Source organism: Eschrichtius robustus, chromosome 15 (genome assembly GCF_028021215.1).
Source record: "Eschrichtius robustus isolate mEscRob2 chromosome 15, mEscRob2.pri, whole genome shotgun sequence".
NCBI classification, from domain to species: domain Eukaryota; kingdom Metazoa; phylum Chordata; class Mammalia; order Artiodactyla; family Eschrichtiidae; genus Eschrichtius; species Eschrichtius robustus.
The window spans coordinates 87,670,037-87,683,609 of NC_090838.1; the positions used below are offsets into that span (position 1 = coordinate 87,670,037).

At 43.0% G+C, this 13,573-nt stretch overlaps 1 protein-coding gene across 1 annotated transcript; it reads right to left on the minus strand.

Annotated features, from left to right (window-relative positions):
* Nucleotides 1–4,223: 4,223 nt before the first annotated feature.
* COA5 (cytochrome c oxidase assembly factor 5) lies at nt 4,224–13,561 on the minus strand. Its single transcript, XM_068564090.1, has 3 exons — nt 13,381–13,561; nt 6,962–7,045; nt 4,224–4,445 (listed from the first exon to the last, which is right to left on the minus strand). The coding sequence occupies exons 1-3, from the start codon at nt 13,477–13,479 to the stop codon at nt 4,404–4,406; spliced, it is 225 nt and encodes a 74-aa protein (XP_068420191.1). The 5' UTR covers nt 13,480–13,561; the 3' UTR covers nt 4,224–4,403.
* Between the last annotated feature and the right edge of the window lie 12 nt (nt 13,562–13,573).

Consider the following 13,573-nt stretch of genomic DNA (forward strand, 5'->3'; position numbering starts at 1 on the left):
ACACAAAAGACCCCAAGTAGCCAAAGCAATCTTGAGAAAGAAAAGCTGAGCTGGAGCAATCAGGCTCCCTGACTTCAGACTATACTACAAAGCTACAGTCATCAAAACAGTATGGTACTGGCACAAAAACAGAAATACTGATCAATGGAACAGGACAGAAAGCCCAGAGATAAACCCACACACCTGTGGTCACCTAATCTATGACAAAGGAGGCAAGAATACACAATGGAGAAAAAACAGTCTCTTCAGTAAGTGGTGCTGGGAAAACTGGACAGCTACATGTAAATGAATGAAATTAAAACACTCCCTAACACCATACACAAAAATAAACTCAAAATGGATTAAAGACCTTGTAAAACTCTTAGAGGAAAACAGGCAAAACACTCTTTGACATAGATCACAGCAAGATCTTTCTTGATCCACCTCCTCGAGTAATGAAAATAAAAAACAAACAAATGGGACCTAATGAAACTTAAAAGCTTTTGCACAGCGAAGGAAACCATAAACAAAACAAAAAGACAGTCTTCAAAATGGGAGAAAATATTTGCAAACGAAGCAACCGACAAGGGATTAATCTCCAAAATATACAAACAGCTTATGCAGCTCAATAAGAAAAAAACAAACAACTCAATCAAAAAATTGGCAGAAGATCTAAATAGACATTTCTCCAAAGAAGACATACAGATGGCTAAAAAGCACATGAAAAGATGCTCAACATCACTAATTATTAGAGAAATGCAAATCAAAACTACAATGAGGTATCACCTGACACCAGTCAGAATGGCCATCATCAAAAAATCTACAAACGATAAATGCCGGAGAGGCTATGGAGAAAAGGGAACCCCCCTACACTGCTGGTGGGAAGGTAAATTGGTACAGCCACTATGGAGAACAGTATGGAGGTTCCTTAAAAAATTAAAAATAGAGCTACTATATGATCCAGCAATCCCACTCCTGGGCATATATCTGGAGAAAACCATAATTCAGAAAGATACATGGGGACTTCCCAATGGTTAAGAATCCACCTGCCAATGCAGGGGACACAGGTTTGAGCCATGGTCTGGGAAGATCCCACATGATGCAGAACAACTAAGCCCATGCACCACAACTACTGAGTCTGCGCTCTAGAGCCACAACTACTGAAGCCTGCATGCCTAGAGCCCTGCTCTGCAACAAGAGAAGCCACTGCAGTGAGAAGCCCGTGCACCACAATGAAGAGTAGCCCCTGCTCACCACAACTAGAGAAAGCCCGTGCACGGCAACGAAGAACCAACACAGCCATAAATAAATAAACAAAAAGATACAAGCACCCCAATATTCGTTACAGCACTATTTACAATAGCCAGGACATGGAAGCAACCTAAATGTCCATCAACAGAGGAATGGATAAAGAAGGTGTGGTACATACATACAATGGAATATTACTCAGCCATAAAAAAGAACGAAATAATGCCGTCTGCAGCAAGATGGTTGATCCTAGAGACTGTCATACCGAGTGAAGCAGGTCAGACAGAGAAAGACAAATATCGTATGATATGGCTTATACGTGGAATCTAAGAAAAGGGTACAAATGAACTTACCTACAAAACAGAAATAAAGTTACAGATGTAGAAAACAAGCTTATGGTTACCAGGGGATAAAGGGGGGAGCGGGGATAAATTGGGAGATAGGGATAGACATATACACACTACTATATATAAAATAGATAACTAAGAAGGACCTACTGTATAGCACAGGAAACTCTACTCAATACTCTGTAATGGCATATATGGGAAAAGAATCTAAAAAAGAGTGAGTATATGTATATGTATAACTGATTCACTTTGCTGTACACCTGAAACTAACACAACATTGTAAATCAACTATACTCCAATAAAAATTTTTAAAAATAAGATAAAATAATAAAAATTTTAAGAAGTTATAATAAAAAAACCCAAAAGGTGAAAAATAACAACTATTGGTGATATGGAGAAATTAAAATCCTCATACATTACTGGTGGGAATGTAAAATGATGTAGCCACTGTGGAAAAGTTTGGCAGTTTATCAGTTAAAGTTGGAGTTATCATACGACACAGTAATACCACTCTTAGGTATATAACCCGAAGAAATGAAACATGTCCAGATAAAACTCATTAATAAATGTTCATATCATTAGTCATAATAGCCCCAAAGTGCAAATAACCCAAAATTTCCTCAACTGATGAATGGATAAAAAAATGTGGTATATCTATACTATGGTATATTATCCAGCAATAAAAAGCAATGAAGTATTGGACTTCCCTGGTGGCGCAGTGGTTAAGAATCCGCCTGCCATTGCAGGGGACGCTGGTTCGATCCCTGGTCCGGGAAGACCCCCACATGCCGCGGAGCAACTAAGCCCGTGCGCCACAACTACTGAGCCTGCGCTCTAGAGCCCACGAGCCACAACTACTGAGCCCACGTGCCACAACTACTGAAGCCTGCGCGCCTAGAGCCCGTGCTCCGCAACAAGAGAAGCCGCCGCAGTGAGAAGCCCGCGCACAACGAGGAGTAGCTCCCGCTCGCCACAACTAGAGAAAGCCCGCGTGCAGCAACAAAGACCCAACGCAGCCAAAAATAAATAAAATTTAAAAAAAAAAAAAAAGCAATGAAGTACAGATAGATGCTACATACAGATGAAACTTGAAAACATGGTGAAAGAAGCCAGTCACAAAAGGCCACATATTACATATTTCTATGTTTATGAAATGTCCAGAATAAGCAAATCTATAGACACAGAAAATGTATGAGTTGTCGCCAAGAGCTGGGGGCCGGGGGAGCGGGGGGAGAAGGGAATAACTGCTAATGGAGATGGGGCTTCTCTTTGGGGTGATGTAAATGCCCCGGAATTAGACAGAGGTGATGGCTTCATGACTGGGCTTCATGACTGTGACTATTAAAAAAAAACAAAAACACTGAATTGTATACTTTAAGGGTGAATTTTATGGTATTTGAATTTCTCCCAATGAAGCTCTCAATAAAGCTGTGACTAAGAAAAAGATAGGGTTCTATAAAATAATTTGAGTTTCTTATCAAACTTAACTTTTAATAAAAGTTGTAGCACTTAAACAGGTATACAAGAGGTATTGAAAAAATCCATCATTTTCCCTTTCCCAGTGAATAGTATATACAACAGACCTCAGTGAATTTCTGCAGCAAGGATCAGTGCTGATGTGGAATTCTCACAACTTTAGGTGAACCTTTAAGAAAGCAAATGAGCTACAGAATACCTTGATTGCTTTAACTCCAGTGAACTGCAGCTCTATGAAGAAGTTATGGCTCCTTCCATTATTCTTCAATACTGAAAAAAAAAGCTGGAAACTTGGATTCATATCTGGCTCTACTGTATTATATGATCGGAATAAAATTACATGATTCTAAACTTTTACAAGCATTTTATGGTTTTCAGTCTTGCCTTCTATAGTCAATACCTACTGGCTCTGAATCCTTCTTTCCTTTTAGGATAAAGCCCATCATTCATTCAGTGTGATTCTGACATGAGTTACCAAATACAGTGCATAAGACCCAGGCCTGGCCAAGATCACGGGGTCCCATCCCTTTTTCCACAGGGACTACAGGTCTAATTCAGGGGCAGGTGTTCCACAGAAGACAAGAGTCCTTTTGTAGGGTCTGATGAGTGGACCCTAGAAAAGGAGGTTATCTCTCTTCTTTTTGGGTCACAGACCTTAAGGCTGTGTGTTTTTGATGGACACTGGCCTCTTTCCCATTATGTAGAGAGGGCCAGCCTAAAAACGAGGTCAGGAAACAGAGAAAAACAGTCAAGAGATGGAGGCAAGGAGCCCTGGCAGCATAATCCCAGGCTTTGGATCCAGCTATGCCTAATGAGTGATATTAATGTTTTGAGGTTGTTACTTCAGTGATTCAGTGCAAGGGAGGCATTTCTTCTCCAAGGAATCAAACACAATTTATTTTAGAACTAAATGGTACGGACTGAATAAAAGAAAGTTTTATCCTAAACTTTCCAGATAGACATTTTCTCACCAGGCACCATGTTGATTTTAACAGTCCCATTAGTGGCCTTCACAATATTCAAGAAGGATGTACAAACTGTGTCATTTGGTTGAGGAGTCAAGTTTGAAAATAACAATCTTTCCATTCTCTGTGCTTCAGAACAATTCTTAAAACACATCTACTATGTTCTTAGCTCATAACTATTCAATTAAATTTTTCTTCTACAAATAACTTAGAGCAAGAGAAGCATTTACTTTATACATACTCATCCATTTTCTTCAGTGTTCCATGGGGGAAGAAACTGCTCCAACCGAACAGATGTAACAAAAAGTATGTTTCTTATTTTGGCTTCTCTGTTTTAATGACAGAGAAAATCCTTTGTTGTTTTCATCTTGGTTTCAACATAGTAGTGTCAATATCCTTTTCTTCCCCTGAATCTTGATCTGGCATCCAACTGAAAATAAATATACAATTAAATAATACTCTGGACACCATAATTAAACACAGATTTGGTAATGGGTGTCACTATATGAGAGAAGTAAACCAGTTTCCAGCACACTCAAAAAGGCAATGGTCACAGCTCCCAAGGGGGGGTGGGGGTGGGGAAAAAGATGGCGTTAAAAACGAAAGTTCCTGGGCTTCCCTGGTGGCGCAGTGGTTGAGAATCTGCCTGCCAATGCAGGGGACACGGGTTCGAGCCCTGGTCTGGGAAGATCCCACATGCCACGGAGCAACTGGGCCCGTGAGCCACAATTACTGAGCCTGCGCGTCTGGAGCCTGTGCTCCGCAACGGGAGAGGCTGTGAAAGTGAGAGGCCCGTGCACCGCGATGAAGAGTGGCCCCCCGCTCGCCGCAACTGGAGAAATCCCTCGCACAGAAAGGAAGACCCAACACAGCCAAAAATAATTAATTAATTAATTAATTAATTAAAATAACTTAAAAAAAAAAACAAAACAAAAGGTCCATTTAAGGTCACAATAAGGATTTTCTTCTTGATTCCAAATTTCATTTATCTTTTTCTCTGAAGTATACTCAATGTATGTTGTTCTTCAAACAAACCTGACTTTCTAATTAGGTTTTGTTTGGGTTAATATTCAAGTGTTTTTTAAATCTTTAAAATAGTAACTGAAAAAAGAGGAAAGAGCCTTGAACAATGTTATGTAACACAGCCACTTTGGGATTAAAAATCCTTAAATTACTACTCATAGGTCAACTTTATGTTCTCTGACTTAAACCTCACAGCGCAGCCACTTCTTAAGGGTGGTGTGGTAGTGTGGAGGGTCCTAGTCAGTAGAGAAGGCAAAACTGCATAGACAGTCAATACCACTCCCTAGAAATTCCATAGGAAGGAATTATTTTAGAGCTAAACCCTATTAATGAGGACAACACAGCCAGTGTGGGACACACTGCTATTTCTTCATCTGAGCACTAGATAAAGTAGCTAAGAGCCACATTTTCAAAAAATAAATAAATAATCTTCAAGCATGGGAATCATGATCAGGATGATGAGAGGCTTATATTAAGAGGGAAGAGCTGATTCAAACTCACCATCTCACCTTCACTCTGGGTCATACACTCACTGTTTGAAATATTAAGCAAAATTACCAGCACAATTTAAATTGTTTTGTTTCAGGTTTTTCCAAGAGTGCTTAAGTTGCATTAGTTAAGTGTGAGGCAACTCCACTATGCTGGAGGACTAACGGTGAGTCACAGTCTTAAAGAAAGGCTGCAAGAATCTCTAAGTCTGCTAAAAAGTTCCCTATACTGCTCCTTCTGGAGTCCAAAAGTATGAGTGAAGCTCTGCCTTGTACTGATATTTGAAATGGTCAGAAGCACGTTTACTTTTTATTCAAGATGGTTACAAATTTCTGCAGAAGGTAGATAAATTGTGGAAAATTTTTACATGTTCTGATTTCTTAAAGTTCTTTGGAGATCAAAGACTGACGTTCAGGCTAGGAATTACAGGGAGTTTATTAAAAATTCAATCATTACGATTAAAAAGGATAACTCATCACCTCCTACAGTAACTGTTCTTTATAACTTCTCAATTATTTAAACATGATCTGACATTCTTGAAAGATCTAAAGGCTTGCATCTTACACGGGTAACAAAACTATGTGAGAGAAGGCAAGAAAATCCTCTTTTCTTACATTAAATGACAGGAAAATATGGCAAAGAACTGTGTCACTTGAGAAAAGAAAGAGAGCATGGCTAAATTTAATCTAACTTCACACCTCCCTGGATCCGGTTAGTTAGCAAACATGCTCAAGTTCTTGTCTGGCCTCCCAGATCATAATATACTGTACTCTCTGCTTCTCCTATCAACAAAAGGGAAGGGATTTGAGTGCTGTCCCTCAACAAACAAAAGCAGGTTCAAGTCCAAGTTAGTGCTGTCTTTAGAGGGATGTCCATTTTTCTGATTTCGTATTTTCTTTTCACAAAGAGAAGGCTCCTGGTTTCTATTCCAAAGATCTTTGTAGATCTTTGGAATCAAAGAACACTAGAGCAGAAACCATGAGATTTGTAATGTCCTCTTAGGCTGTCTTTCCACAATCCCTCACTCTACAAATTCAAACACAGACACCAACATCTCCTAATCACACCAACATGTAAGGCACAGTGCACGCACCGTAGACCCCACATTATGGGTCTGTGTGTAGCTGCCAAATGACCCAAATACACAGTGACCAACATCAACTGTGCCCCATCTACACTTGCCAAGACTGCACTCTCACTCTTTCAAAAATTCATGAAGTTTAGCTGCTGTGGTTAGCATAACAGCAATAACAGTACAATCAGCTGTGGGTTTGCATGAATGCTACCTCACATTAATTCACTGGGTAAGAAAAAATACATCCTTTTTTCCAAGTGATATCACTGCAACCTATTTATAATTACTAAGTCACTCACATACTTAACTCCACAGAGCTAATTTTTAGCATAAGCTTTTATAAATCTTTAGCTACTTACCACTGATCTTTTACACTCAAAAAATGAGTATTTCAAAGCTTTGCAGTTTCCTTCCTTCAGACACTGCCGAGGGGATTTTCCTTCCTACGACACATAAAACAATATAAATACTATAAATACCTGAGAAATTTTCTCACAAAGTACAAAATAACTGTCCTTCTGGAAATAGTTCTTTTTTAAAAAGTTAAGGAAAAGCAGAAAACAGTAATTTATATAAGAAATAATTCATAATTCATTTTGACTGTTGGTACTTAAGAAGAAAAGGAGAGAATGCAAAAATGTGTAAAATAATTTTGGGGCACTTTAAGGGTGCCCTTGAATTTTTGAAAACACTGGTTTCCATGGGATACTTTTCTTTAAAATGTTTATATAAAAATCTAGAAACTGCTATCTTCAGCTCCTTATGTGTAAGAAAGGGAAAGAGTAAAGGTGAAAGTAGTAACGGGGTTTCTTCAGGGTTTTTAAAACTTTTACACTCAAGAAGTCCTAAAGACAGAGAAGAGGGACTTCCCTGGTGGCGCAGTGATTAAGAATCCGCCTCCCAATGCAGACGACACGGGTTTGAGCCCTGGTCCGGGAAGATCCCACATGCCATGGAGCAACTAAGCCCGTGCGCCACAACTGCTGAGCCTGCGCTCTAGAGCCCGTGAGCCACAACTACTGAGCCTGAGCGCCACAACTACTGAGCCCACGTGCTGCAACTACTGAAGCCCACGTGCCTAGAGCCCGTGCTCTGGAACAAGAGAAGCCATGGCAATGAGAAGCCCGCGCACCGCAACGAAGAGTCGCCCCCCCTCACCGCAACTAGAGAAAGCCCGCGCGCAGCAACAAAGACCCAACACAGCCAAAAATAAATAAATTAATAAATTAATTTAAAAAAAAAAAAAAGACAGAGAAGAAAGTAGTGTGACAGAGAGAGAGAGGGAGGGAGGAAGCGGGGTGGGGGGGGAGGGAGGGAGGGGGAGAGAGAGAGAGGAAGGGGGGAGAAGAGGGAGGAAGGGGGGAGAGAGAGAGAGGAAGGGGGGGAGAGAGAGAGAGGAAGGAGGGAGAGAGAGAGGGAGGGGAGAAGGAGGGGGAGAGGGAGGGAGGAAGGGGGGAGACGGAGAGATGGAAAGAGGAAGGGGGGAGAGAGAGGGGGAGGAAAGGGGGAGAGAGAGAGGGAGAGAGAGAAAGTGGGGAGAGGAAGGGAGGGAGAGAGAAAGGGAGAGAGGAAGGGGGAGAGGGAGGGGGGGAGAGAGGGAGGAAGGGGGGAGAGAGGGAGGGACGGAGGGAGGGAGAGGAAGGGGGGAGAGGGAGGGAGAGAAAGAGGAAGGGGGGAGAGAGGGAGAGAGAGACAGAGGGAGGAAGGGGGGGAGAGGGAGAGAGAGAGGGAGGGACGGAGGGAGGGAGAGGTAGAGAGGGAAGGAAGGAGAGAGGGAGGAAGCGGGGATAGGCAGGGAGAGAGAGAAAAAGGGACGAAGGGGGAGAGAGGGAGGAAGGGGGGAGAGAAAGATGGGGAGGAAGTGGGGGAGAGAGGGAGGGTGGGAGAAGGAGAGAGAGAGGGGGGGAAGGAGAGAGAGGGGGAGGAAAGGGAGGGAGAGGGAGGAAGGTGGGGAGAGGGAGAGAGAGGGAGGGAGAGGGAGGAAGGGGGGGAGAGGGAGGAAGGGGGGAGAGGGAGGAAGGGGGGAGAGGGAGAGAGAGGGAGGGAGAGGGAGAGAGGGTGTTCACGTGAGAGATCAGGAATGCTGTAGTGGTGATTGGGAGGGTTTGTTCCGGAAGGTATTATCAAGTGGCTTTAAAGTCTCCAATTACAATATCGGTTTAATGCAAGCAAGTTTACCTCCAACACATCTCTGCGTTTTCCCACCCCCTACTGCCACAGTCAAGCTCTCTATTCTGAGAAGCTCACTGAGTAAGAACTGGAAGAGGAGAGTGAGATTTTAACAGAATTTATATATACTTGGGAGGGAAGATCTGCCTGGGCCCAGTGTGAAATTAACTGGTCTTTAAGCAGTGAAAGCTCATAAGAGCTTAAGAAAAATGGATTAAACCATTCCCTTTCTGCCATCAGGACAGGACAGTGCTACAAGAACACATTCACAGGGGAAGTGCTTATTTCTGACTCTTAACAAATAAGACTTTAAAAATCACACTTGACAAACTAACTGCAAAACTAGATTAAGAGCTAAAATTTAGTAGTATTTTAGTAGGTAAACATGGGATAGAAATGACTTCATTATCATATCTTCATTATCTTAAAATATTTTGAACAAATTTACTGCCATAAATTGAACTTAACACAAAGGCACTTAAATATATTGGACACAAAGAAGCATCTACAGAAAGTGTATTTCACAACTCAAAGAAGCAAGATTAAAATTTAACTACTGCAAAATTTCTTTTTGAACCCCCTACCCTACTAATTTGTCTAGTAACTAAACACACACAAGGACTAATTTATTAAAAAAAAAATTCAGAACTGTCCTAGCTCAGTTTAGCAGGAGGTTAAAAAGTAAATACAAGCTATTCCTGTGTACACAGGGCTTCAAACAGCAGGTAGGAGAAGGTATACACGTGCTAATGTTCACTGGCAGTGTGAGCAAGTCACAAAGCGGGGGAGGTAACTGGGAGGGGGCGAGGAGGCAGGGAAAGGCGCTGAGGGGGTTCCCGTTTCCCAGGGCTGTAAATGCATAAAACAACATCTGGAAAAAGGAGACTGAACTTGAATTTTCTGAATCACCTGAGGTTTAATGACATTAAACTAACTTGCAATTCATGAGGGAAAAAAAATCAAAACCTTACATTTTATTACTGTTAAAGAAATAATAAATGAATAAAACATATACTGCTCATAAACTTTAGCTTTATGCAGTGCTTCACGATATAAAGGAAGATCGTGAAATCTTCCTACTCGAAGTGAATTCCAATGCAAAATCAATCAAGCAATTTTGTCTGAGAGTAAAAATGACCCTGTTCCACGTTAACTTTAAAAGCTCAAACAGCCCCAGTTAGGTGCCCTAAAATCTCAACAGCTTTAGTGCTGGTTCTCAACATTTCAGAAAGATGTTAATGAGGTCGGCTAGAGTACTACTTAAGTAGAAAGCTCTGGTGTAACTAAAATTTCACCTGCTCTTCATCTTCAAGGATTTCCCCTCAAGCAGATTTTGCCACCCCGACTCCACCACTGCGATCACTCTCCAAAACCTTTATTTTGCAAGTGCCAGTCACACTCCTAGTTTTTACTGTGAAAAAAGCTATAGGGTACCACATCTATGGCATTCCTGATACCCAGGAACCTTGGCCACATTCCAGTCTTTACGTCTGCTTGGGCCCTAGATTTGAATTGTCATCTACCATCAGTGAATCTCAAAAGTGAGCCAGAACAGAGTAGCAAGCTTCTCTGCACTATTATGTTCCTCCCTCAAACTCTGTAATGAGGTTGCCCACATGAACAACGTGGAGATAAAAGACTATAACTATACAAAAGACTGTAATTTATAAACTGATGCTTCCCCAAACCGTATCTGAGATGCCACCTTTTTCACAAGCTTTCAACCCATACTGTCAACTGCCTACCGGGAAGATCCACCTAGATACTACACTTAAGAGAGAAATATTACTTCATCTTCCTCCACCTCCACCCCTAATGGCAGATTGCTAACTGTCCCCTTAATATTCACTCTTCCTTCTGAGTGGGGCATATGGCTGAGCTAGATTTCCCAGCCACCTTGCAGCTGGGTATGGTCATGTGACTAAGTTCTAGCCAATGGAATATGCAGGGAACTGAAATGTAAAACTTCTGGGTTGGTCTGTAATGAAAAGTGGCTTGCCCCACTTTCCTCCCCCATGTTACTAGGCCTGATGATGTGGAAGCAAGGCAGTCTTGGACCATGAGTGAGAGAGTAATATCCTAACTCCCATCACAGCACCTGACACCACTGATCAACAGTGTTTAGGTCAATGGAAGACAGAGAGGATCAGACTAGACCCTACTTATAGGCAAAAGAGAGAATTCTCTATTTTGTTTAAGCCACTGTTATTCCGGGTCTCTGTAATATTTGTCTGAACCTATAACCCAACTAATACACTCCCAAGCTTATTTGCCTTCTGAGGTCAAGACTGGTGATTCCCAAACATGGCTGTGTCCAAGAATCAACCTGAGACACTTTTAATTTATAAGGGAGATGGGGAGAGCAGTGGAATCTGTACTTTTAAGCTCTCCCCCTCCATCTCCAGGTGATTCTGATGAAAAGTCAGCAGGTCTGGAAGCTGTTAACAGAGACACAAGGGAGATAACTTGTAATTGAGTTCCTTGGGCACAGTTTCAACTCCCAGGAGTCAGAATCCTAAGAAGTTTATCCAAGAGATGCCTTTTGAATCTGCTTTTTCCTTCTCTTCTCCAGCCCCACTGGAGTTTACATCCTTACCACCATTACCCTGAGTTTCTCTGAGCCCCTACAGTTCCTTGGCTATCTCTCAGTGCAGCCCCAGAACTAAGTATTTTATGTTTAATTCCTCCCTAAAGTAAGGTCTAGCAGCTTTGCACGTGGGTTAAAATTGGCAAGGAGAGACTATAGCATCATCTGCCAAAAGATCAGATTAATTTCTTTATTCAAGGAGCTGAGGAATCAAAAACCTTATCATAAATGAGGTGGCCATACACAGCAGGCATATACCTCAGCAAACTCCCCTTGGTCTTGAGTTCCTAGTGGGGAGGGCTGGGCTGGAGCTGCCAGTGACACCATCCGAGAAGGTAGGATATCCGCCTGGATTTGCATAACTCAATGTTTTGCCTCAGTATTGCCATTTTATAGTCCAGTTGAAGTGACCATTCAGGATGAATTTAACACAAACTGTCAATGCACTTCCATTTAAGAGACTCTTTATATGAAAACACCACGTTTTCCTAGTTGACCAAATTCAGCAACAAAAAGGCCAAATACTCAGTGGGGAAAAGCAACATCCGTGCGATGTGTCCGGGTCATTACCTCTGCCTACACCTTCCGAGCTTCCCAGAGATCCAATTTCTACAATGTGTCCCATTCATCTGTATGTCCCCTCAATCAGACTTGGCACTCAAATGTTTGCTAAATCAATCAATCACTGCAAAAAACCAACTTGGTGTTCTCCCTGCCACCAGTATCCTCTTCCACTTCCAGAGTTTCTTTCCTCAGTCCTACTCTGTGCCGGAGCTGCTCACTGTGACACACAAGGGCTGTCACCCATGGCAACCGTCCTCTCAAGCCTCCTGGCACATTCCCCTTCCTCCAGCCCAGCAGGGTACCAGCTTCTTGTGGGCCTGCCACATCTCCCTGATTCTGCACGTGCTGTTCTTTCAGATTCCCCCCACAAACACCACAGCCTCCACTCCTTTACTTGATGAACTACTACTCAACCTTTAAGACTCAGAGCAAATGTTACCTCCTCCTGTGAGAAGTTTCCAAATTCTCAAGCAAAATAAGTTGCTCTCCACTGGGTGCCCGAGGCATTTTGCTCCTCTACTCATAAAACAAGTATTTACTGAATGCTTACACAGCCCTTGCCAAAAACAGTGAACCAAATGTAAAACATGAATCAGCAGAAACACCAATATAGCCTCATGATTGATGTCCATTTTCGGACAGTTGTCTTTTCTTTGAAATAAGGGCAACTTTCTGAAATTACATCTCCAAATGCAAAAATAATTGCACCCAACGGATTGCCCTCTCATCAGGCCTTGGTGATCGGAAAAGGTACTTGTGCTTTGATTGGGTTTAAGGCCAGAACCCAGGTTCCCCAGTCGACTTTGAACCTCTCTGCATTCACATTTGGCTCCTGAGAAGACCTGGGGCTGTAGTGAAGGAAAAACAGGAGAGCAATAGCTCCCATCACAGCACGTAAAACCACAAGATCCACGGTAGGGGGAGCAAGCTACAAAGTGGTGAAAATAAAGAGCTGCCTCATTTACAACTTACGCAGGAATGCACAGAACTCAACTCAGCAACACGTTCAAACCAACACAGGGTAGGCAGAGAATCTATTCAGCCACCACTGAACACAGAAAGGAGAACTTACTAGGCACTACAGTGTGCCAGGTTCATGTAATTACCTGCTAATTTACTGATTCTCATTTTCTAGGGCTCAAGAAACCTTTCTTATTCTCCTTTATGCCTCCAGAACCTAGCAGAGTGGCAGCATTCCGTGTTTCTCGACCTGAAATGGTTTATAACCTTTACAAAAACCCAACGGGGCGGCACCGTTCTCTCCAATTTCACACCACTGGGAAGTGAGGCTCTGACAGTGGATTCGCCCAAATTCACTAAGTTGGAGCTGCGTTCGACACCCAGGACGGCGAACTCCGAGGCACTTCTCTTGACCATCACAGCGGCCGGCCGAGAGCCCTCCGCCGGCCCCGCCTCCCCGCTTCGGGCGTCGGTCACCCGAGCGCCCGGCCGCGCTACCTGGAGCACGCAGTCCGACTGCAGCAGGCACGCGCCGAGGTCCTCCTTCAAGCCCGCGCACGCGCCGCCCTCCGGCTTGTCCTCGTAATAGCGGGGCATGACTGCGCCTTTCCCCCGCTGCTATCCAGACCCGCTCCAGTCCGCGACGGCCCCGACTTGACAGGACGCCAGCGACGCCGCGGCGGGCGGAACC